This window comes from Mustela lutreola, chromosome 6 (assembly GCF_030435805.1).
Source record: "Mustela lutreola isolate mMusLut2 chromosome 6, mMusLut2.pri, whole genome shotgun sequence".
Lineage (NCBI taxonomy): Eukaryota > Metazoa > Chordata > Mammalia > Carnivora > Mustelidae > Mustela > Mustela lutreola.
This window is the reverse complement of record NC_081295.1, coordinates 22,643,504-22,670,227: the sequence shown is the minus strand read 5'-3', so window position 1 is coordinate 22,670,227 and position 26,724 is coordinate 22,643,504. Positions and strand designations below refer to the sequence as shown.

General features: G+C 41.6%; 1 protein-coding gene across 6 annotated transcripts in view; it reads left to right on the top strand.

The window, feature by feature from the left end:
* LOC131833517 (uncharacterized) overlaps positions 1–26,724 on the top strand; it is a 206,821-nt gene that overhangs the window by 128,833 nt on the left and 51,264 nt on the right. For all 6 annotated transcript variants that reach the window (XR_009354499.1, XR_009354500.1, XR_009354501.1 and 3 more), the window contains exons 31-35: positions 2,259–2,397; positions 10,469–10,622; positions 12,485–12,580; positions 13,629–13,793; positions 25,690–25,919. Coding sequence is in view for 3 of the 6 variants with exons in the window: in XM_059176879.1 (XP_059032862.1) it covers positions 2,259–2,397; positions 10,469–10,622; positions 12,485–12,580; positions 13,629–13,793; positions 25,690–25,919 (784 nt within the window). In the remaining 3 variants the exon portion in view is untranslated. The remainder of the gene's footprint in view (positions 1–2,258; positions 2,398–10,468; positions 10,623–12,484; positions 12,581–13,628; positions 13,794–25,689; positions 25,920–26,724) is intronic.

The window sequence follows — 26,724 nt, the reverse complement described above, 5'->3', positions numbered from 1 at the left end:
ATCCTAAAATCTGTAAACAACAAAGAAAGAGGAGTGCCCACCTCCACATCTGTGTTTTGGGGATAATGCTACAGAACAATTTTGCTGGGCAGTGATGGTGTGAGAAGACGTACATATAACGCACATGTAAACGAAAAGAGAAAAATTATCTGACACCAGCCACTGGAACAAGAGAAACATTCTTGTTGGTCTTTACTACCTTCTAACCCTTGTCCAAACACACTTTACATTTTTTTTTTTTTTAAGATTTTGTTTATTTATTTGACAGATAGAGAGTACAAGTAGGCAGAGCAGCAGGCAGAGAGAGAGGGAGAAGCAGGCCCCCCGCTCAGCAGGGAGCCCGATGCGGGGCTCAATTCCAGGACCCTGGGGTCGTGACCCGAGCCAAAGGCAGCCGCTTAACCGACTGAGCCACCCAGGCGCCCCCAAACACACTTTACATTTAACAGAGCTTTCCTTATAGGCTGCGTGTCCCTTCATATTCTTTTTTCATTGTCATTGCGGAGGATTCTAAACCTTCCCTCCACCCCACCTCCGGTTGCTACTTAGCCCACAGACTGTCTTACCTACAGACCATCACGCTAGGCCTTGAACAAATAAGGCTCACTGACAAGCCCTCCTCCCAGCCGCCACTAAAATTCCTGTATGAGTCACTCCAGTGTGACTCCTCTTCTGGTGGAAGTTTCTTTTCTGTTCAACATGACCATCAGATCTATAGAGAAGTCATAAAAATTTTGAAGATTGGATCCAATGTTTCAGGGGCCGGACGAGTACCTAAAAAATATTTTTCTCTTATACGCAAAGCATCAAATGGATATGGAATCTAGGCTGCTCATCTTTTCCTAAAGCCAAAGAATATGGTGCAAGTATTAGCAACTCTTCTCAGTCCTGGTTCTGCTCTGGTCAGGCTCTCGTGGGCAGCTTCCCCATTCCCTCAATTCCTCTGCCTCCCTTGCGTGTGGGAAGATATCCAGTACCAGACCAGATAGGGTAGAAGCCTGCTCAGGTCTAGACAAGCTATTGAGAGAGGAACTCTGGAGATACTTCATCGCCCTCTCATTTCTCTCTTCTGCCTCAGGCTGCATATCAGGCACAGTGACCAGTTTCCACAATCGTCTTCCCATAGCAGTCAAGTAGAGGGCCACCACTGTCGTCACTGGGAGTTGGGAACTTTCAGGTCATTCTAATGTCCTTGGAAGTGTGGGCTTACCCACGTCCGCGCCATCATTTTCTTGCCGTGCTCTCCCATTTGGACTAGCTCCTCTCCTGGGCCAATAGGAGAGATGCCACTCTAGCCATCTAGACCCAGGCCAGTTTCCTCAACCCGGCACTGAGTGTCGCAGAAGGCCCTTAACTTAAATTTCCATTAAAAACACATATAAGGGGGCGCCTGGGTGGCTCAGTGGTTAAGCCGCTGCCTTCGGCTCGGGTCATGATCCCAGGCTCGTGGGATCGAGCCCCGCATCGGGCTCTCTGCTCAGCAAGGAGCCTGCTTCCTCCTGTCTCTCTCTGCCTGCCTCTCTGCCTACTTACGATCTCTGTCTGTCAAATAAATAAATAAAATCTTAAAAAAAAAAAACACATATAAGTCTGTTTATATCCAGCCCACTTTTGCAGTAAGGGTCCAAGAAATAAGTCAGTTTAGGATCTCTCATACCTATTCCTAAAATGATGAGAAGCTCCTCGAAGAGGGTGTGTGTGTGTTTATGTGTATGTGTGTGAGTGCACGCTCGTGCACATAGGAGTGAGTGCATATTTCATGCTTGTCCTTAATGGTTTTGAGTCTTCTTTAACCCATAAACCAGTAACAGGAAGAGCCAGTGACAGAGGGGTTGATTTGTATGGCATGGCTATGAGAAATAAATGCTGGTTTATAATCTATAATAACTTAAGCCCCTAACAGATCTACTCAGACTTGCATTTTCCCATTCCTTGTGATTTTTTTTTTTTTTTCAATCTAGAGGCTGCAGCCTTGTAAAATATAAAACTTCCATTCAACAGTACGTTCTTATTCTGCTGAAAAGCAAAGCAAATTTTTATCTTATTGAGGGAGGAAGGAAGGAAGGAAAGATAAGTCAGGCCTTGGGTTCTAGAACATAAGACTTTGCTGGTCTTGCAAAACATAATTAGTATGCTCACAAACAAAAGAAATACATTTAGAGACAAAGTTAGCTTCAGAGGTGAAATGATGGCTCGTTAGGCTAGCTGTCGTAGCCTGTATGTCACCACTGCCAATTGAAATGTCATCTGTCTTCCAGGGTCTGAGCTGCAGGAGCTGCAGAAAATGATTGACAACCTCCAGAGCCCCCAGGACCCTACCCAGGTGTCCCAAGCACTCCTCCTTCGAAGGGAGGTTATATTTTTGCAGTTTGACGCCGCAGTGAGACACCTTATCCGGTAAGGGCAGGTCGTGCATCCTGTCCAGTTAATTGTGTGGGGCAAGAATCTCTGAGTGACCATCGTGGGAGGTCACTCTTGGCAAGACGGAGTAACGAGCCTTAAATAGTCAGGGGCCACAGCCTGATCTAGAACACTGTGACTACCCAATGTACCCTGTTGCAAAGGCTGTGTAGAAGGTGTTCTCATCAGATGATGATAGTCTTGATTTTATTAAATGTGATTTAAATACGTTAGTTTGCATAACAATCACTGCTGTCGCTGTTCAGGTTGTTTAATGGGGAATAATATTTTTTAGACTTCAGAAGGTGATTCTAAGAGTTTTGTTTATTTTTTTCAGCCCTTAATTACCTTTCCAAAGAACAGAATTTTCACTGCACTTGCAAAGCCCATGGAATTGGCTGAGTTAAATTTGTAAATTCAAATAAATAAATTGTAGATATTAAGTACTCTCCATATGAAAAAGAAAGTCTCTTTGGTTAATCACCCGTGACTGATGAGAAAATTAGTTTGCATTGAGAGTCACACTGTTTCTAGGGTAAATAATAAGTTTTGTATGGGAAAGGAAGCAGTCAGGCCTGAGCAACTCTGCTTCTTCTTAAATTGTCAAAATCAATTAACTTCCTTTGATTAATTCCCAGTGTAAGCATTTAGCCAATCAGGGGATCTCAGGAGGCTACGCTCTTACCTGTGGCTTGTAATTGCCTCCACCGTTAGCATGGGCATCTGTAGAGCATGGAAACATACGGATTGAACTGAACTCTATTTTCTCTTTCTGTTCTGCATCTTCTTTACTCTGAGCATCAGGGGGTCTCTGGATTCAAATGAAATCAGCAGAACAACAACAAAAAATTAGACTAATGCAGTTTCTTTTCATTGACAGTTTTCTGAACTATAGCTCATCAAGTGGGTAGGATATAAAGATGGTCAGGAGGGCCATTCATTAGCCTACTGACTCTCAAACCCCTAGTCAGAATTTGTAAAGAGTTTACATAGGACGAAGAAATAGAACTATATCCTGGATGTTCTTTTTGGATTCCAGCTATGAGGGTTCGGCTTGTTACTGTTCTCCCAGGGGAACTAGTCTGCTTCCCCTAGGAATTCCTTTGAGGGGCTTTCTTTATCCTGGCACGCCCAGCCTGCAGGAATGGAGGGGGGACTCTGCCCTACATCTGGTTTTAGTAGATTCAGTATATCTCTCTCCTCCCCCATCTTGCCTCCTGCCCTTTCAAAAGGCTTTAGAGGGAACCACTCAGGATGGTTGATCTCCATGAGTTCCTCATTTATGGCATTTCCTCTAGCCTTTTCCTTTGGGTCTCTTCAGAGTATGTATGTGTCTGGAATCACACAGTTCGTAAGTGACAGACTGGAACTAGAACCTGCATGCGTCTGATTCCCAAGCTTCAGAATTAGGATGGATGCCAGACAGCAGTGTGGGGAGAAAAATAGACTCTGGAGAGAAGGCAGGAAACAGGAGAAAAAGAGAAGCGGGAAGATAAATGTCATCCCGCTTGATGATGTTAGTGCTAAACCTGCCAACAAGGAAAAGTCCTCAGATAATCAAGAGACAGGAAGTATGGGGAAGTTCCCTCACCCTTCCCCAGAGTTCACCAACTCTGAGCGAATATGACTGTTGACCCCAGGGAACTTTTTTGCTTATGTTAACTGAAGGCTTTTCCAGAATTTGAAAAGGAAGAACTGAACGAGAGCAGTGTGTTTCTATAGACTGGGGGGAAGTGAGGAAGGACATAGCTCAAGGTCATCAAGATAGTGGCCCTGTGATCACCTAGTGGCTCCTGCTAATATGTAGCACAGATCAGCTCTGGTAGAAGGATAAATGCACATTTCTTATTTATTTGATTTATTTATGTCTTTCTTATTTTTTAAATTTAAATTTAATTAATTAGCATATAATGTATTATTTTTTGCAGGGGCACAGGTCTGTGATTCATCAGTCGTATATAATACCCAGTGCTCATTACATCACATGCTCTCCTGGTTTGTTGTCCTCTATGGTTTCGTCTTGTTTCATTTTTTTTTCACTTCCCCTATGAAATTCCTTGTTTGTTAGATTCCACATATGAGTGAGATCATATGTTGTTTCTTAAATTCCATGAATGAATGAGATCATGTGATAATTGTCTTTCTCTGATTGACTTATTTCACTTAGCATAATACCCTCTAGTTCCATCCATGTTGCAAATGGCAAGATTTCATTTCTGATGGCTGCATAATATTCCTCTGTGTGTGTGTGTTTGTGTGTGTGTGTGTGCGTGCACACACGCCATATCTTCTTTATCCATTCATCTGTTGATGGACATCTGGGCTCTTTCCATAGTTTGGCTATTGTGGACATTGCTGCTGTAAACATCAGGGTGCACATGCCCCTTCGGATCACTACCTTTGTTGGATGCACGTTTTTAAGCATAAAAGTTCACTCTGTCCCTGTCAACCTGCTCTCTACCATGCTCCTGGTGGAAAGTGATATTGTCCTCCAAGACCACTGGAACCACATTGCCCAGGGCCTGTCACCTCTGGGCATGTCCACCAACCCACAGGAGTTATTTACTAGCTGATGCAAGAAATGCCTGAGATGTGAGCTTATCTTTAATTTCAGATGAAGTAATCATTGTGGTGAAAGTAAATGCTTGGGTGATACAATGGTTCTAATTGATCTTGTCTGTTTGACAAACTTCTATTATAAATCCCTGCCTGATTTTTGTATGGCCTATGGCCTAAGGATAGCTTTTATATCTTTAAATGGTTGGGGAAAAAATTTCAAGAAAAGAGTACTATTTTGTGACACATGAAAATTGTACAGAATTCAAATTTTGGTGTCCTTAAATGAAGTTTTTGGGAACACAGTTATGTCCATTCATTTATAGATTATCTTGGACTGCTTTCACACACAGTTGAGTAGTTGCAACAGAGACCATATGAGCCACAGAACTGAAATATTTACTATCTGACCCTTTAAGAAAAAGTTTGCTACCTCCGGATTTAAAGGTCTGGATTCCTTTGTAATTCAGGAGTGGAGGAGGCAAAACAAAATAAAAAGTCCCTTTAAATCTTTTTTTTTTTTTTTTTTTTTTAGATTTTATGTATTTATTTGAAAGTCAGAGATCACAAATAGGCAGAGAGGCAGGCAGAGAGACAGGGGGAAGCAGCCTCCCTGCTGAGCAGAGGGCCTGATGCGGGGCTCGATCCCAGGACCCCGAGATCACTACCTGAGCCGAAGGCAGAGGCTCAACACACTGAGACACCCAGGCGCCCCTATAAAGTCCCTTTAAAGGAACTCTGTAGAACAGAATAAAACACGTGACATGGAAGTGCCACTAATCTGAACGTATTGTTGATGTTTAGAGTGATTAGGGCAAAAAAAGAGAAACTTAAGAAGAAATCCTGAAGGTACCAGTAACTTTTGCAGAAACCTGAAGTGGGAGCACAGAAAGGGATTGCTAAAGAAAGCCACACCAACTTCTCAGTCCTTAAAGCTTTGTGGGTTTTTCCTTCATTTTTAAATTATCTTTATGCTCATCTGGCTTAAGTATCTCTAAACACAGACATTAAAGTGTGCTTCGGGGTTATCTGAGGACTTCTGAGATACAGAGAAGCCCTCCTGTGAGCTGGGCCTGGCTTATGACCATGGTCCTGGTCCCTAGTGTCTGAGAAGTCAAGAGCCACACCTTCTGCCCGGAGCCTCCTCAGGGCTATTTTGCAGGTGTTTTTGTTGTTGTTTTGTCTTTTGTTTTCTTTTTTATATTCTTGCACCCAGGAGAAACTCTAGCATGTGCCATATGAATTTCCTGCTCTCTGTGATTTGAACCAGCTTGCCGGAGATCACGCTCCAGATAGCTCTCTCACACACAGGAGGCGTGGTGTGTTAGGAAACCCTTGCCTGCTTATTGACAGTAAGGCAGCTGGGGGGTGGCAGGACAATTTGCAGAATTCCATGAATCTATTCTGGCATTTTATTAGGTTGGCAGGTGTACCCTGACCCAAGCAACAAGCCGGCCTCTTGTTTCAGTGGGTTTCCCTATTTCTTGGGTGCTGCCGGCTAGTTGTGCCGATCAGACCTACCCTCCCAGAAGATGCAGGCCCGAGCTTCCCCAATAAGGGTCTCAGTGAGCTGCAACAGGACCCCATGATCTGTTTTCAGTATTTCAAAAGCCGTGGTAAAAAAGATACCTTTGCCCAAATGCTGTGCTTGACCCAAAAGGTCAAGTTTCTTTTCTTTCTTTCTTTCTTTTTTTTTTAAACTGGCCCTGAGATAAGGGAGAGAAGACATTAGCTTTGGCCGAGTTCCCACCATGTGCCAACTCCGTGGAATAGGAATCATTCTCCCCATTTTTACAGAGGAGGGACTAAAGACTCAGAAAAGTTATGTAACTTGCACGGGGTCACACAGCCTGTCACAACAGAGCTTCCATCTGCGCCGTGTGTCCAATTCCAGAGCCCTAGTCCTTCCTTTATATCATGTTTCTTCATTTCTTCCTGCAGCTCAGAGGCAGGGCTGGAGGCTAATGTGGTGTTGGGTTACAGTTGGGAAAATGTTTAATGGATGTTTGGTGGAAAAATCTTTCAAAATATGGGGTCTGTGGAGAGGGGGAAATAAAAGAGGGTCTGGTGCTGAAAATATTGGATATCATCTGGAGACCCCTTTTTTCACAGAGCATTCGAAACATTCTATTGATAGAACGGGATTGGGTCTTACAAAGGACAATGATCTAGACTGAGAAAGGACTAAAGTGGGGAAAAGAATAGCCAATGATTTGGGCAGTAGTGGTGCCTGTAGCTTGACTCTGATCTCTCTAGAGAGACTAGTGTAGTCTATGATTCCGTAGCTTGGACTCACAGTCACATATACACCTGAACATATTATATTTCTGATTAGTCTCCAAGCATCTGTTAAGTAATAGGCCTCATATGGATACAAAGCTGTGTCTGGAGCTCTCGATCTGTCAGAAATTGTGTTCGTTTGTGGCCCTTGGTAGTCACAAAGTTCTGCACAAACTTGCCAGGATAAGAGAGCACGTCCGTGTTCTGTGTTCTTCTCCATGATTGTCAGTCAAGTATAGCCCCAAGAAGAGAACAGAAAAGACTCAGGAAAAACAAAGTTTATTATATTCACAGGTACTAGAAACCAGATGTATGCCATGACAGCTGCATGGGAAAGCGTCTATGCGGGTCAGGAACAAGGAGAGTGTTGAACCATAGCCTGGAAAGGCAAGGCAGGGCAGGGTGAAGAGTTTAAGAGCTGCTGGGTTGAATCATTCCAGTGGGCTTTAGGTGGTAGAGATGGTCTCTAGTTGTTGACCAAGCCCTGGGATGAATAAAGCAGAGGAATAATGCCTTCCCCATGCAAGGGTCAGAGAGAAGAGCCATGGCTTTGGATTGGTTGGTTCACATATGAAAGCTGTGCTCCCTGCTCAGTCCTTTGTTATCTCTAAGAACCGGCTAGCCCAAAGAGGGGCAGTCTCTTCCTTAGCCAGAAAGGTCTTTAAAGATGTCAAAACATTCATAATAAATGGAAAACAAATTTAAAAATATAAGCACTATAGTCAAGGATTGAACAAATCTGATGTGAACGAAGCCAGACCCAGAGGGTGAGAGAAAGGGCAGGAATGCGACGAATCATCCAGTGGATTGGTGGGAGAGAAGAGCAGGATGGATATGAAAGGAGCCAACCAGGGAGAGGTTGTGTGGGATACTGGGCTTCTGTGCTCTTGACTCGGGCTGAAGAGAAATGTTTCTATTAGAATATTCTGCTTTCTGGTACCATTGTTTTGAGGAGATCCATACAATCTATACAAAGGTGTGGGTGTAGAAAGTACCACGGGAGTTTAGAGGATGGTCAGAAGCAGCTGGATAATGAGCTCTGCCTCATTGGGCTGCGATCAGGCAGGAAGGTCAAATCCATTTTTGTACCTTGGACAGTTCCTGCACTTTGCTTTGTAGGTAGTAGGTGCTTGATACATTGCTGTCATGTGGGTATCAAGTGAATGATGCGTCCTTGGCAGGACCCACTGAGAATCGTTAGAAAACACGTGAACATATGAAGAATGTGAGAAAGTGTCCTTATTGAGCAACTCCAGACTCCATCCTTGAACTCGGCGGATAAACCAATTATTTTATCTAGTCTCTCAGTATAAAATAATATTCAACTATCTTTTGTTAATTCTCATTAAAATGTGAAAAGGTGGTATGATTTTTGTACCAGTACAATGGTTTGATGTAAAAATATAGTGCTCCCTTTATCTGTCTTTGAACTAAAGTTCACAAGCCTCTCCTGCTGATGGCTAAAAGATTAAACTTTCTAATTCCATGTCATTCAGCCACAAGTAGGGCTTAAAAGTGGTCAGTCTGAAATTTAAAATTAGTGAATGAAAGATGAATGAATCCCCATTTACCTTTGTTTTAATTGCCTCCTATTCACCCTTTTGGTAAGGGAGGGGTTCTGTCCTGGGGTTATAGGGATGGCCGAACACATGTCACTTAAACTGGACAGGTGAGATCAACGACAGTTTACTAGTCACATACACTCACAGCCTGGGGAAGAGGACACTGTGTACAATGCAAAGCCCCAGGGGAGTTGCCCTTGGGAACAGAGTGAAAAACCAGCGACCATGGGAGACAAGCTGTGTGGTATCAAGACAGTGTGATGTCCCCTCATTTCTGCAGGAGAATGTGATTGGTTCAACTGAATGCTTTTGTGGTCTGACAAGGAACTGAAGCCACTACTGGGGACAAGCAGGGACTGCACATGGGTCCCTTTGATATGGAAGGTTACTGGACTAGAAGACTTCATCTGTGGGAACAGAGTGGAAAGGGGAACTTGTGATTAAGCATTCAAGGTCTTCCTGATTTTACCAGAGGTGAAGGTAGCACATAATATTGGACCTTAATTTTAGGCCTTACACCAAGATATAAGTTCCTGCAGGTGCTTATAAATCATCATAGCAGTTGAGAAGGAACGGCTACCTCACCTACCCATTGTGGGTTATCTGGTCCAAACCCAGATCTCTTCTGATTGACCTGATGCTTAGCTCTCCACATAGACACTCTCCAGTAGGGGCTCAGGCACTCCCGAGGTCTTTCCAACACTCTGATTGCTCGTCTCTGAGAGGCTGCCTCATTTCCCTCGGTGCTATCATTTCTGTCATTTCCATCAGTCATGGTAAATCACCTTCTTTCTGATGTCTGCTTTATGCAAGACTTGGGCCAAGCCCATGGAAGATCCAAGCGAAAGGTCCCCTCTGTTTTGGGATACCATCTCCTTGGTAAATCCAGTATCAGCATATGTTTTAAGGTATCCACTAGATGTAAGTTCTAGAAACAGTCTTTCCTTGCTTACTAAACTCTTATTTCCTTTTGGCAAAAAACAAACAAACAAACAAACAAACAAAACATTGTAATTTTTCACGCATACTTCCTTCTCTAAAACTTATGGTATAAATTTCATACGCCAGTCTTCAGGCTTTTTGGTTCTTGATATGCAAAGCCAAGTTCTGTTCAAAACAAAACAAAAAACTTCCTCTCTCAAACCTCAAGATTTTATTATTTATTTTAAAATTTGGTTTTATATATCAAGAATCATCTCTACTATTGGTCTTAAAACAGTCAATTCAGCAATCCATATCTTTGTTCTAGAGCTACAGCTGACCTGTCTGCAACAGTAGTCACATTATTTGAAAAGTTTAAATTAATATTGATTTAGATGATGAAAAATTTAAAATTTAATTCCTCAGTCCCAGTAGCCACATTTCGAGTGTGCAACAGCCACACATAGCTAGTGGTTACCATACTGGGCAGTCAAACTTAGAACGTTTCCACATTGCTTGAAGTTCTACTAGATAACGTTAGTCTAGAGTGTGTCGACCTTTCCCTTGAGGGCTGTGAATTGTGAGTGAAGGGCAACTTGTAAAGAAAGAAGGGTGAGGGAGGAGGTTGTTGAGGAAGAAACCTGTGTATACCTCAAAGTTTTATCCTGCTGCAGTAACTTTGAAGAAAGTTTTGAGTTTGAGAAGCTTAAATAATGGCTTTTAATGAGATTCCCTCCATATTTGGGTAGAAGAACATTCTTGGCTGCGGGAAACGCTCCTGCCTACCAGTCTGTCACAGATGGCATGTACCACGGATTGCCCCCACTGAGCAGCTCTCTTGTGAAGAGCATTTTTGCTTCACAGCTCAGCCTGCCCCAGCCACTGGATCCACGGAGCCTCCAGGTATGTCGAGAGGTACTTTTATACCTATAAATGGTGTGTTATACATCAGGTATTTGGGCATTGTGTTTCCATTTGGTTTAAATTTTGCAGAGACTCACCCTTCTCTGGGACTCTTTATCCTTGCTTGGCTCCCCTTTATTGACTTGGGAGAGCAACCCAGGCCCACTCTTATTCCCAGTCAGAGTCTTTGCCCCGAAACTGTTCATCAGGTGAATTGGGCCAATAGCTTATCTGTTCACAGCTGGTAGCAAAACCAACAGTTGATCTTTTCGATTTAATAAACAAGGATGATAGCAATCACAGTACATAAATTAGGTCAGCAGCTGAGGTTTGAACAGCCCTGGTTACAACAGGTGTTATCAAATGTAATCCTAGCAACCATTATTTAGGCACTAACAATATTATCCTCTTTCTACGACTAAAAGATTAAGGTTCTGGCAGACCAGAGATCAGTTGTGGCAGCCCGAGGTCACAGATTGTATTGGTTATCTATGACAGTGTAACAAATCACCCCCCAAATTTAGCAGACTAAAACAATAAATGTTCATCATCTCATGTATTTTGTGAGGCTCAGGAATCTGGGAACAGTTTATTGTGTAGTTCTGGTTAGTCGTGTGGATTTCTCACCAGTCAGCAATTAGGGTATTGGCCCAGCTGTCGTCATCTCAGGGGTCTACTGGAGGAGAATCTGCTTCCAAGCCCACTCACAGGGCTGTTGGTAGGCATCAGAAGATCCACTTGCAAGCTCGTTCATGTGGGCTTGTCCACAGGGCTTCCTCATAACATGACAGATGGATTCTTCCAGACCAAACAATTCAAGAGAGAACAAGAGACAGACCCCAAGGTGGAAGTCATAGCCTTTTTATTACCTCATTTTAGAAGGGACATCCCATCTTTTTTGCCATATTTCATTCACTAGCAGTGAGTTAATTTTAGCCTACACTCAAGGGGAGAAGACTTAAACTCTACCTCTTCATGGGGAAGAGTATCAAAGAAGTTTTGGACATATATTTAAAACCACCTCACAAATCCAGGTCTTCTGACTCCAAAAGCTCCAACCTAATGTTTATATATTACAAAGCTAAGCCAAGTAATGCCAATATCAAAGCCATGTAAGTCCCACAATTTTATCTTCCCTAGCAACAAGACAATTATTCTTGGCCCAAGCCTTGACCTCATTTAGTCCTAGAGGACAGGACTGACCATGACCCCTGGGCCTGTTCCTATTGCCTTTGGATGTTGGCTGGGATTAGGTAGATGCAAGTGTCCTGGTTTCCTGCTACCTGAATCAAGTCTAACTCTAAGAACTGTCTGAAGCCAGTTCCAAGTGTGCAAGTATAGAATGGGGTCAGATGAACAGGTCAGCTATGTCCAAGGTTGCATGTGCTGCCACAGGTAGTAGAGGATATTTTGGCTGTTGGACAGTGACATGGAGAAGACAGAGGTCCACATGTTAATGTCATGACATTGGCTTTGAGTTGTTACTTAGAACTGGAACACAGTGATGAGGAAGGAAAACATTTTAAAGTTCCTAATACTGAGAACATTTAAGTTTAAGTTTCTTTATTATAAATATGTCTCTGTTTTTATAGTATTCTGGAAATTCCAAACACTGGTGCTAACTAGTTACACTGAAGTCTTAAGAACCCTTCTATGTTTAGCCATATTCTGGAGGGGAAGAAAAAGGATGATTATTCTCTCCTCTACATTATCATGGACCTTCTATCAAAACTATTTCTACATAGTAAATAAATCATCCCACAGTGTTTTGGAGTACAGACATAGAAATCCTGCTCATACAAGATGTTTATTATTTATGGACACAGTATACCATTATCATGTTTCTTATTTGTTTCTTTTAGGCATCCATGCTATTCCCTTGGAGAGCATTTCTGGAAGATGGAGGACTGTTTCCAGTTATGAGTAGCAGACCAGATACCCTAGAATATAATATGCAGGTAAACTCGGTCTTCCCACTTGTCACAGAGAGAACTGAATGCAGACTACAAAGCAGGCATCCTTGGGTCCATAGGTCAGCGGTGAATAATTTATGAGATAAGCAGGGATGTTTGATTATGAAGCTATAAACCCAGTGCTACAAAGTGAGTCATGTTTTCTTATGACAGAAGAGAATCGTGTTCTTGGTAGTATGGGCCTCAGTTGTAGATTCAGCTGTAGTTCCCACGGCCAGTAAAGATCAGGGAGAGTGGCTGCCCATTTCCAATCACTCTACAGGCCTCTTAGAGAAACAGCCAGGCTGGAAGTTCAGGGTTGTGTGACCAGGATCCTGGCCTCCCTATAAACAGTTGGTAGGGAGAGAATTTTTTAAGCGGGATCCATAGGAGAATTTCTTTCAATTATGTGTCTCTCCCCTGATCACCTAAGCAAATATCATTGTGTTCTCATTTTTAAAAAGTAGAAAATATAGAAAAGTGCTAAGAAAAAAGTGAAAATCAGTCATAAATTTGCTTCAGAGTAATATGGAAGTGGGTAGTGGTGGAGATAGGGGCAGGCCTGGCCATAGGCTGATGGTTTTGGGGGCCAGGAGATGGGAACTATACGGTTTGCTTTTGTTTATGCTCAAAATTAAAACTGGATTTTTTAAAGTAAAGTATTAAGAATGGTTAAGAAAATCAATTATAGCCCCCCACTAGGAAACAATCACAGTTCACATATTGGTTTACTTTTTTCCGGTACTTTTCTTATGCATACCTGTGTTTATATCTGTACTTTTAAAGGAAAATGGATCTCATACTATACGTTCACCATGTACAGATTCCACAGTAAAGTGCTGGGAACGGGCTTCCATACAAAGCTGAAAGTCTGATATATTCAAGGAGAACTTTGAGCTAGAAATGTTACTCTAAGATTTTTATGGATTTTCTAATAATCAAGAGGGCAGGGCTTATAAATATAATTATTTCTAGTTTTCTCCCCAAAATCATGTATAAAAGATGCATAGAAACCTTTAGCATGGGTGTTTTGTTTTGTTCTTTTTGTTTCTAGCTGTGCCTCTGTGGGCTGAGTGAGCTTGACCTCAAGGTAGCCCATGGAGAGCTGGTGGGCATACGGCTGCTTTTGGAAGATGTACTTCTGAGCAGCCATCATGTGACCATGGAGGACCCCTCCACACAGCAAGCCACAAAGGACAAACACAGTCAGATACTCCTGGTAAACAGTCTACGTAATTGGCCAGGGCTGTATTGTATTAAAAGACCTTCCTCTCTGGAATCAGAGAGCCACAGACACTGTCCAACGGTGTCTCCCAATGGGCCCCAGGACTGAGCTAATGTTGCATGGGGGCAGCAGTAGGGTAGGGGTCATCTCTAATATATGGGATATCCATTTCTTTTCACTTTAAAAAGAGAACAAAAGTTGTGGGAGACCCACTGAAACCAAATGGAACAAGTAATCCAACTGGCTGGATTTCCTTAGGAGTCACGAACATTTAGAGTTGGAAGACACATGTAGAACCAGAGTCAGAAGGACTGGAGGGGTATGACAGAGGCCCTGGGTGAACCTCTCCAGTCTGGGCTCTCATCTTCATCACTCATCTAGTCTAAGGACTTCTAGGCAAGCACTCCCTCCTTTGGACTTTTCCCTCTGAAGCTCTAAGGTACCAAGAACCTCTAGCCCACCTTATCATCACTGGAATTAATTCTGCCCATATCTGGGAACCAGAGACTTGTAGAGACACAGAGTAAGCTAGCTGGTGCCCCCAACTGAAGAGCCCCCTCTTCTGAGCCAAACATTCCAAGAGAGAGGTCTGCAGCAGCCCTGACCAATTCCTTACCTTCAATCCGCTCCTCAGAAGCTACAATTTGTCACCACTGAGACCACTCTTACCAAGAGCACCACGATCCTTGTCGCTAAATCCCCTGGATACTTTACAGTCCCCTTCCAACCTGAACCCATTGTCAGCACTGGACACAGTGTGTCCTTCTTGCGGTCTCCCTACACCTGGCTTCCAAAGCAGGGCTCCCTCCTAGTTTCCCCTGGCATTGTAGCCAGGCCTTCTCAGACTTCCCCACAGACTGTCCTCTGCCTCCTGCCCCCCTTCTTCCTCTCCCAATCCCCCAAAGTATGATTTTTTGGGTTCTGTCCCCTATTACCCTCCCACGGGTCTGCATTTTGACTTCCATGCCATTAGCCACTTCAGTCTTTGTTGGCTCCTTCCTCCATAAAAAAGCATTAAAAGTGATAGTTTACAACCGTATTAATATTAAAAAAAAAAGATATCCTACATTAAAACATTTTATTAAGGGGCACCTGGGTGGCTCAGTAGGTTAAATCCTCTGCCTTCAGCTCAGGTCATGATCCCAGGGTCCTGGGATGGAGCCCAGCATCGGGCTCTCTGCTCAGCAGGGAGTCTACTTCCCTTCCTCTCACTCTCTGCCTGCTTCTCTGCCTACTTGTGATCTCTGTCTGTCAAATAAATAAATAAAACATTTTAAAAAAAACATTTTATTAAGCCTCAATATCCCTTATCTCCTGATTTTAAAAGAAATTAGAAGACTTTGTGGGCCCTAGGCACTGTGTCTCGTCCATAAGTGTCCCCTGAACACTCTTACTACTACCATTGGGTATGACTGAGATCTTTTCAGAGTGCTTTAGTAATTACTAGTTTCTTTCATCTTCACAATTCCATGAAGGGGGTACTTGCAGTATTCACCTTTTACAGATAATACTGAAGCTTAGAAAGGTTAACTGATGTGCCCGAAGTCACATATCTTGTGAGGAGAGAAACCCAGATTCCAACTGAACAGTCTGGCACCAGAGCTCCCCTCTACTCTTGCCCACTACGTTGTTCCACTTCTCAGCCTCTCCCTAGACAAACTCATCTGCTTTCGTAACTTTGATGACTTTTCACGTGATGACTCATGCAACGACCATCTACATGTCGTGTCCCAATTTCAATCCTGTCAGATTCATGCACTCAACTTCCTTGTTCCACCCCAGAGTCCATGCGTCCCAAACTAAGCTTATTTCACAGCCCAAAACTCACCCTTCTTTCCATATTCTCTGTCAGTGGACCACTTCTTGCCCAGTGGCCCAAGCCAAAAAATCTGGACAGCCATCTTTGATTTCTCTCTTCCATACCCCACAATCAAATGCTAAGTTTTACTATTCTATTACTTTAATATCTCTCAAGTTTGTCTACTGCTCCCAATCTTCCATCACCAACCCCCAGTCAGCATTGTCTCCTAATGTTAAGCTATGAGCATAACCTCCAGTTGGACTCCCTATGTTCACCCTTGCCTCCTTCTGGTACATTCACCAGGGTAATAGTTTTTTTTTTAAGATTTTATTTATTTATTTGACAGACAGAGATCACAAGTAGGCAGAGAGGCAGGCAGAGAGAGGGGGAGAGCAGGCTCCTTGCTGAGCAGAGAACCCGATGTGGGGCTCGATCCCAGGACCCTGGGATCATGACCTAAGCTGAAGGCAGAGGCTTTAACCCACTGAGCCACCCAGGTGCCCTACCAGGGTAATATTTTTAAATGCAAAATTGATTATGTCACTTCCCTCTTATAACCCTTAAATAATTTCCAAAGGCCCCCAAAATAGAATCTAAGTGCCACAACGAGACCTTCACCACCTATCTCCTCCTGGTATCTCCAGCCTCAACTTCTTTCATTTTATCAAATGCGCCATGCTGTCTTTCCTCAGTAACTTTGTGCGAGCCAGTCCCTCTGGTGGAAAACGTCCTTCCTTTTCCTCCTCCCTCTCTACTTCATCATCTGATTAAATCCTATTTATCTTTCAGGTTTCAACTTCCACACCACTCTTTCAGAAGTTTCTTCAGATTTTTTTTACCTTTTAGCTGATGCCCCTCTATACCAATGAGGATGAACTTGCTATAAGAAACAGGTTGTCCTACTAGCCGTGACTTAAATTAGAAAGGGTACTAGTGTTTCAAAACAAGTCTAGGAGGAGGTGGTTTGGGTTGGTACAGCCACTCAGGTTGATGTAGGCTCCAGCTCTGCCATCTTGGGTATGTCAGGAAAATGTCTCATTAAGGGACTTTGTCTTTTTACCAAGGAAGAAAATTCTTTCCAGAGCCTTCTAATAGATCTTCCCTGTGTCCTACTAGCTAAGTCTACTTCAGGCAAATTAGTGGAAAAGGAAGTGTGTTGGGATGGGCTATCTAAATTCCACACAGAATTAGATGTTTCATCCAGAGGGAGCGTTTGTAAATCAGGCTTGGCACCAAGAAGTACCAAGATCAAGAAGCATGCTGGGCCCTTTGGGCTCTTTAGTTACCATTACTTGGTCCTGTTTTTGATGGATTGCCATCATTCCCTGACATCCCCACTCTCCTGCACCTTCGGGCTGTATCCTGTCTCTTGTTCCTCCTTCCATCCTCTAAAACACTTAGGAAGAGAAAACTTCTCTTAATATGAATATATTAACATGCTAAGTTTATGTTAAAGTAATTATTATTTTTTAGATTTTATTTATTTATTTGACAGACAGAGATTACAAGTAGGCAGAGAGGCAGGCAGAGAGATAGGAGGAAGCAGGGCTCCCTGCTAAGCAGAGAGCCCGATGCAGGGCTTGATCCCAGGACTGAGCTGAAGGCAGAGGCTTTAACCCACTGAGCCACCCAGGCACCCCGGTAATTATTTATTTTAATTAGTTTTATTTCATGATTTGTTTTTAATATTCATAGACACTAGGAAGCACCAGAATTTATACTGCCTGTGAGAAAGGACTCTGGGTTTCCTGACCATGATCTCTTAGACTTGAGGCTCTTAAACTCCAAAACAAAAGTGATAGACCCTTAAAGCAGTGGTCCCAGGAGCCCTGGGTTCCTCAGAGGCAAGTTGGAGTTTTGGTGTATTTTTTAAATTTATAATGCCTTTTTAAATTGAGGTATTATTAACATATAATACTAGTTTCAGGTATAAAACATGATGATTCTCTGTTTGTATGCATTGCAAAATGAAAATCATAGTAAGCCTAGTTACTATCCATTACTATACAAAGTTAATACAGGATGATTGACTGTATTCCCCAAACTGTACATTATATCCACATGAGTGTTTTATCTTATAATTGGAAGTTACTTCTTGATTCCCTTTATTCATTTGTCCCCCAAACCTCCTCTCCTCTGGCAACCACCAGTCAGTTCTCTGTATCGATGTCTTGCTTTAATTTTGTTTTGTTTTTTAGATTCCACATAAAAGTGAAAGCATGCAGTACTTGTGTCTGACTGACTTATTTCACTTAGCTTAGTACCCTCTAGATCCATCTATATTGTCACAAATGGCAGGTTTTCATTGTTTTTTATGGCTGAGTAGTATTCCTGTGTGTGTATGTAATCGCCTCTTTATCTGGTGATCCATCAATGAACCCTTAGGTTGTTTCCAATATCTCGGCTATTGCAAATAATGCTTCAATGAACATAACATACATATATCTTTTCAAATTCATACTTTCATTTTCTTCGTAGATACCCAATAGTGGAATTACTGGATCATATGGTAGTTCTGTTTTTAAGAGGAACCTCCATACTGTTTTTCATAGTGGTGCACTAGTTACATTCCCACCAACTGTGCACAACAGTTCTCTTTTTACCTTGCCAAAATTTGCTATTTATTTATTTATTTAGTGATAGTTATTCTGACAGATGTGCAGTGATATCTTATTCTGGTTTTGATTTACAGTCCTCTGGCGATTAGTAATGTTAAGCATTCTTCATATACTTACTGAGCATCTGTATGGGTTGGTTGGTTGGTTGGTTGGTTTTTAGAAAATGTCTATTCAGATCCTCTGACCAGTTTTAAACTTTCTGGGTTTTTTGTTATTGACTTGTATGAGTTCTTTATGTATTCTGGATTTTAACCCCTATTAGGGATATGATTTGCAAATATCTTGTTCCATCAGTAGATGACCTTTTTATTGTGTTGATGGCTCCCTTCACTGGGCAGTAGCTTTTTAGTTTGATGTAGTCCCACTTGTTTACTCTTGCTTTTGTTTTCCTTGACTTTGGAGTCAGATCCAAAAAAATATCAGTAAGACCAATGTCAAAGATCTTACTGCCTATGTTGTCTTCTAGGAGTTTTAAGTTTCAGGCCTTACATTCAAGTCTTTCATCCATTTTGTGTTTATTTTTGTATTTGGTGCAGTGGTCTGTTTTAATTTTTGCATGTAGCTGTCCCGTTTTTCCAGTACCAGCTATTGAAGAGATGGTCCTTTTGTCATTCTATATTCTTACCTACCTTGTCATAAATTAATTGATCATATATGCATGAATTTATTTCTGGGCTCTCTATTCTGTTCCACTGATCTATGTATTTATATGCCAGTACCATGTCATTTGATCATTATAGCTTTGTAGTACAGTTTGAAATCAGGGATCATGTTACTGCTAGATTTATTTTTCTTTCTCAAGATTGTTTTAGTTATTTGGGAGTCTTTTGTGGTTCCATATAATATATTTTAGAATTAGTTATTCTAGTTCTGTGAGAAATGTCATTAGCATTTTGATGAAGACTGCATGAATCTGTAGATTGCTTTGTGTCATATGAATGTTTTAATATTAATTTTGATTATTCTAATTCCATGAGCATGGAATATCTTTCCATTTATTAGTGTCTTCTTCAATTGATAAGTTCTAGTTTTCAGTGTACAGGTCTTTCACTTCCTTGTTTAAGTTTACTGCTCAGTATTTTTTTTATATGATTACCCATGGAATTGTTTTCTCAATTTCTCATTTTTATAGTTTATTATTAATGTATAAAAGCACAACAGATTTTGTATATTAATTTTGTATCCTGCAACTTTGCTGAATTCATTTGTTAGTTCCAATAGTTTTTTTGTGGAATCTTTAGTTTTCTATATATAATATCATGTGATCTGCAAATGGTGACAATTTTACTTCTTCTTTTCCATTTCAGATGTTTTTTACTTCTTTTGCTTGCCTAATTGCTCTGGCTAGGATTTTCAATACTATGTTGAATAAAAATGAGGAGGGTGAACATCCTCATCTTGTTCCCAATATTAGGGGAAAAACTTTAAGCTTCTCACAGCTGAATATATTAGCTGTCAGTTTGTCACATATGGCTTTGTTGTGTTGAGATACATTTCCATTCTACCTACTTTGCTGAGAATTTTTATCATAAATGGATGTTGAATTCTTTCAAATATTTTTCTGCATCTATTGAGATGATCATGATTTTTTATCTTTCATTTTATTAATCTGGTTTATCATGTTGATTGATTTGTGAATGTTAAACCATCCTTGCATTCCTGAAATAAATCCCACTCAGTCAATGGCATATGATCCTTTTACTATATTGCTCAATTTTGTTTAATATTTTGTTAATGATTTTTGTATCTGTGTTAATTGGGGATATTGGTCTGTAATTTTCTTTTTTGTGTTGTCCTCATCTGTTTTTGATATCTGGGTAATGCTGGCCTCATAAAATGTGTTTGGAAACATTCCCTCCTCTTATTTTTTGGAAGAGTTTGAGAAGGATAGATGTTAAATCTTCTTTGAATGTTTGGTAGAATTCATCAGTGAAGCTGTCTGGTCTTGGATTTTTGTTTGTTGGGAGGTTTTTGATTAATGATTCAATCTCCTTACTAGTAATTGGTCTATTAAGATTTTTTTTATGATTCAGTCTTTGAAGATTTGTAAGTTCCTGGGCATTTATCTATTTATTCTAGGTTGTCCATTTTATTTGTATGTAATTGTCTCTTAACAATCTTCTATACGTCTGTGGTATCAGTTATAAGTTCTTTAATTTCTGATTTTATTCCTTTTAGCCCTCTCTTTTTTTTCTTGGTTGAGCCTAGCCATATGTTTGTCAGTTTTGTTTATCTTTTCAAAGAACCAGCACTTCATTGATTTTTTAAAACTATCTTTTTAGTCTCTATTGTATTTATTTCTGCTCTGATCTCTATTATTTCTTTCCTTTTACTAACTTGGGCTTTGTGTCCTTTTTTTTTTTTAAAGATTATTTATTTATTTATTTATTTATTTGACAGAGAGACAGCGAGAGAGGGAACACAAACAAGGGAAATAAGAGAGGGAGAAGCAGGCTTCCCACTGAGCAGGGAGCCTGACATGGGGTTCCATCCCAGAACCCTGGGACGGTGACCTGGAACCATGACCTGAGGCAGATGATGCATAATGACTGAGTCACCCGACACCCCTGTTTGTGTCATTTAAAGCCAATGTTTCCTTATTGATTTTTTCCATCTGGACGATCTATTAATTGATACAAATGGGATGCCAAATTATCCTATTATTATTGTATTGCTGTCAATTTTTCCCTTTAGGTCTCTTAATATTTGTTTTATATTCTTTGGTCCTCCTACATTGGGTACATATATATTTATAAAAGTGTTATCTTTTTGAGGTTGATTTCTTTATCATTATGTAGTGCTCCTCTTTGTCTTTTATTATAGTCTTTGTTTTAAAGTCTATTTTGTCTAATATGAGCATAGCTATACCAGCTTTCTTTTCATTTTCATTTATAAGGAATATCTTTTTTCCATCCCTTCACTTTCAGTTGGTGTGTGTCCTTACTTATGAAATGAGTCTCTGAAAACCAGTATATAAATATGCCTTGCTTTTCTATCCATTCAGCTACTCTGTGATATTTTTTTAGAACACTTAGTTTATTTGCATTTATTTTAATTATTGATAGGTAAGTACTTATCACCATTTGTTACTTGTTTAGTGACTATTTTTATAGTTCCTTTCTATTCCTTCCTTCTTCTTTTTCTTTCTTCCCCTCTGGTTTGGTGACTTTCTTTAGTGTTATGTTTAGATTCTTTTCTCATTTTCTTTTATATATTTAATATAAATTTTTGCTATGTAGTTACTTTAAGTTCACATATATCATCCTATGTGTATAACTGTCTAAGTTGATTGCAACTTATATTTGAACATTTTCCAAACCCTACATTTGAACTACCGTACCCCCTCATGTTTGTTTTTGATGTCACATTTTACATCTTTCTATTTTATTTACCTCAACTAATTTTTGTAATTTTAGTTAATTTTACTTTTGACTTTTTGACCTTCATAGTAGTTTTATAAATTAACTCATTACCTTTGCTATATATTTACTTTTTCTGGAGAGACTTTTACTTCTGTATTTTGTTGTTGTTGTTGTTGTTAATAATTAGTGCTGTTGGGTGCCTGTGTTGCTCAGTGGGTTAAGCCTCTGCCTTTGGCTCAGGTCATGATCTCAGGGTCCTGAGATCGAGTCCCGCATTGGGCTCTCTGCTCAGCAGGAAGCCTGTTTCCTCCTCTCTCTCTCTGTCTGCCTGCTTGTGATCTCTCTCTGTCAAATAAATAAATAAAATCTTTAAAAAATAATAATAATTAGTGCTATTTTGTTTCTGCTGAAAGAAGTCTCTTTAACTTTTTTTAAAAGATTTTATTTATTTATTTAACAGAGAGAGATCACAAGCAGGCAGAGAGAGAGGAGGAGGAAGCAGGCTCCCTGCTGAGCAGAGAGCCCGATGTGGGGCTCAATCCCAGGACCCTGGGATCATGACCTGAGCCGAAGGTGGAGGATTAACCCACTGAGCCACCCAGGCGCCCTTCTTTAACATTTCTTATAAGGCCAGTTTAGGAGCTATGAACGCTTTAAGCTTTTGTCTGGAAAACTCTCTCTCTTCTTCAGTTCTGAATGATAACCTTCAGGTAGAGTGTTCTTGGTTGGAGGTTTTCTCCTTTCAGTACTTTGAATATATTGGGTCACTCTCTTCTGGCCTGCAAAGTTTCTGCTGAAAAATCTGCTGATTATGGTGTTTCTCTTGTATATAACAATTGGTTTTTCTCTTGCTACTTTTAAGATTCTCTCTTTAACTTTTGACATGTTAATTATAATGTATCTTGGTGTGTTATTTCTTATTTGGAACTCTCTGGGCCTCCTGGACTTAGATTTCTGTTTCCTTCCCTAGGTTAAGGAAGTTTTCAGTCATTATTTCTTTAAATAAGTTTTCTGCCTATTTCTCTTTCTTTTCTCTTTCTGGGACCCCTATAATGCAAATGTTATTATGCTTGATATTGTCTCATAGGTCCCTTAAGGTATCTTCATTTTTCAAAATTCCTTTTTCCCTTCATGGCACTGTCTGGGTAAATTCCATTGTTTTGCATTCTGACTCATTCATCTGCTTCATCCAGTCTGATGTTTAACACCTCTAGTGTATTTTTCAGTTCCGTTATTACATTCTTCAGCTATGTGGACTTGTGTTTGGTACTTTATTATATTTTCTATCTCATTGTTGAATCCTTACTGGGTTAATTCCTTCCTCTCCCAAGTTTGGTAAGCATCTTTATGGCATTTACCCTGAATTCTTTATCAGGTAGATTACTTATCTCCATAGCATTATGGTCTTTTTCCAAGTCTTTCAGTGTTAGAGTGCCCTTGCGTAGTTGATACTTCTCATTCAACCTTGCCCTAGCTTTTGGTTGTTTCTTAAAACTTTGTGATTGTCTAATCAGCCTGATTTAATATTGATATGTCCTTGTCATTGAGGAGGTACAAAGGCCTGTCAGTGTTCCAAGGGGAGAAATTTCGTTTAGCACCAAGTTTCAGGCTAATCTGAAGCTAGACCTACAGGCAGCAGCTTTTAAAATATGCAAATATGTTGGGGCTTTGGGTGGCTCAGTAGGTCAAGCATCTGCCTTGGGCTCAGGTTGTGATCAAACCCCATGTTGGACTCCCTGTTCGGTGAGGAGTCTGCTTTTCCCTCTCCCTCTGTTCCTCCCCCCTCACACCACTCATATTCTCTCTCTCTCTCTTAAATAAATAAATAAAATCTCTAAAAAAAATACATGCAAATATAGTCTAGTGCAGCCACAGTTATAATCCCTGCTGGCCTACAAAACGTGGGACTCTACATGAATATATACGCTCTTTCTGGGAGGACTTTTGAGCCATATTGAAGCACAGAAGGCGCGCAAGGATGGTGTGTTCCTGCTTATGCTCCCTGGGAGCATCTCTGCAGCCTCTAGATGTAGGGAAAACCTGAAACCTGCTCCTCAGGCCAAAGCTGCAGCATGAGTAAATGGGTTTTTTTCACAATAAGACACGGTTGCACTTCAGTCTACCATCTGCAGTGCCTGGAAGAGGTGGCCTGTCACATACTGTCTTTCTGACTGTGACATTCCCTTGGAGCTCAGAAATGTCAGGCCCCTCGGCCACCAGTGGCAGGCAGTCAAGGAGCGTTCCCTGTGTGGATTTCATATATCCACTAGCATTAACTAGGCAGCTGGAGAATGTAGGGGTTAGGGCACACTCTCCAGCTTCAGAAAGGCAGCAGGAAGATGTCTTGACTGCACATCCCTGGGGGCTTTGGGAATGCAACAGGAGGAAGAAATGTCTTGACCATGTGCCTATTCTGGCTTTAGGCTGAGAGCAGGAAAACACTGGGACTGCTCACAGTTGCCAGCCCCAACCAGGGAGTACAGACATGTTGCAACCACCTGTGCTCACCGGCTTTAGCTGAGGACTAGGAGAATGCTGCCACTGCTTGCTCTTGCCTGCCCCAGCTGGGGAGCAGGGAAGTGTTGCAAAATGGTGCCTGCTCTGGCTTCAGCAAGGCAGCCCAACAGTGCCATCACCAATTGCCCCTGCCTGTCTTTGCAAGGTGGTGGTGGGAGGGTTTTGCATCTGAGCTCGCCAACCTGTGCTATCGATCTAAGTGGACGGTGAAACACTGGTATCTGCCAGTGGCATCCTCCATCTCTGGGGGAGTTCCTCTGCCCCTGCCCTTCCAATTGCCAATAAATCTCCTTCAGGTATAGTCCCAGGTGCTTTTCAGACTACTTTTTTTTTTTTCTGTTTCTTCAGGTGAAACTGCACACAAACCCTTTAAAGGGAACATCTTGGGGCTTTTTGAGCAGAGCGGGGCCACATGGCCTATACGCTGCCCCCTCGCTGTCACCATGCTCAGCCTTGGCCTGTTGACTGTTTTCTGTTACTGCATAAGGTTTTATTTGATGAAAAGCTCCTGAGGATAAAACAAATCTGGAAATCTTGGGTTAGCTCCTTAGTGAGTAGGTAGGCTCCTTGAGGGGCTGTCTGCCATGTACAGGAGCTGTGAGCTCTCCCCTGGGTCTGGCTTGCCAACTCCGCCTCTGACCAACCCTCTTTCTGGCAGGAACCTTTCTGTAGATATGTTAATAGCACGGGTCCGGTTACAATGAGTGGGTGTTCTTCCTGCTCTGAACCAGGAAACTTGAGTGTCTGAGGTGCTATTGCTGAATGTTCTCTGAGTCCTTTCTTGCAGTAACCTCATGATCCAAGTTTGCATCTTTGCAAAGCAATGCTCCTTTTCCTGTGACTGAGACCCTGTCCTCAGGTGAGAACCTGGATGCAGGATCCAGTTTTGTCTGTCACTCTCTGGATGACCTTGGGTCCTCACAATCTGGCTGCAGTAGAGGGGGACCTGAAAACCTTGTTCCCTCCACATTCTCCAGGGCAGAGCGGTCCCTCAACAAACACTGAGTTAAGACAACTACCAATGAATGAGCAAACAAATCGTTATTCTAAAGGAAAATTGCCCATTGGATAGTAAGTTGAAATTAAGAGACATGTAAACTTTTAAAGGTCAGGAGAAGGACTAGAAGATAAGATTAACTTATGTTTCCATTTCCTCATCCATAAAACAAGTAAAATCCCTAATTTTAGGTCATATTACAGCTCTACTACCGTGAAGGGGAATTAAATCTCAAGTGTGTTGAAGGGTACTTTCCAGACTGCAGAGGCTAAACACAAAAGGCCTAATTTTTCAAAGGCAGATAGAAGGTTAATACCCAAGTAAAAGAGTTTTTTAAATGAATGGTACAAGACTCAAGCAGAAAGCTGAAATGGAGATATTTGCCTCTTTTCTGTATTTTTATCTATTTAGAAAGGATGCTTACCCTCTCTAAGCTATAATGTGCTGTAAGCCCATAACCCATTCCTCCTACGGAGAATACACATTCTCCAAGATGCTCCTTCTCCGTGGGTTAATGTAAAAGTTTATCCTATATCGATCCTATATCCTATATTGATCTATGATTAATAAAGAAGACTTTCTGTAATGCTTTCAGCCAGATGTGTCTGGAGTGCCAGGATTCAGAAGTCCGTTCCAAAGCAGCCCCAAAGCCTCCAGACTGCTGAGGGGCCCATGCAATGCGGTGATGTCCCTTGCTGTCCTGAGATCCTTTCTGGTGCTGTGGAAGCAGCTGGAAGTGCTAAAGGAGCACTGGGGCCGACTCAAACTGCCAGGCCAGGACCTCGATTCTGTCTCCCTCCACAAACAGTTCTCAGAACTCTACAGGTGAGCATTGCTGAGGTGGAAATCGCCGTGAATGAGTGGAATCTGGTGTCTGATAAATTCCTCCCCTTACGCTGAGGGCGAGATTTGGTCTTAAACCTGGTACGCCCCAGCCCCACTGAGCGCAGAGGAAACTGGGCGATGTGTCCTGTCACCAGTGCTTTACAGGAACAGCTGGGTTCTGTTGACTACAGGGACAGTGCTCTGTTCCACTAAGCAACACTGTATCTCATTTACCTAGAGTTCTGTCTCGAGGAACTTGTGCCTCTCCGGTGTCCCCACGGTGCTGACTCATCAGCTTTTTTAATTCATAGGATCCCAGTGAGCACTAGGTAGGGAGAGGCTGCTGCTGTGACCTCCTCTCCATTTCCTTTCCCATTGGACCCAAGTGTTGAGTCTCTCATATTTTCTCTCTCTCTCTCTACTGCCAGAGGTATAATATGGTGCAAGGTCTTAGGTCTGCAGGAGGGTGGGGTGTTAGTGGTGTTTCACAGCTTCCAGCTCTAGCTGGGATAACTTAGCAGGCAGGAAAGACATGTTGCTTCTGCCATGTGTTTTGTAATCAAACAAGCATCCACCAAGCGTCCACTCACCATTCTTGGACCTTACTGGGCACAAGAAGGTTCTCTTTGGTGGCATAGTCCAAATGGTCTATCCTACAAGTTATTACAGTCAGCTTTCTTGGTAACTAGGCAGTGAGAAAACTTGTCAATGTTTTGAAGAATGAAGAGTGAAATTATATGTACCCAAGGGGAAAAGTCCTCGGGATTTAATATTGACTAAGGGCGTGGCAACTGTAGTGAATTTA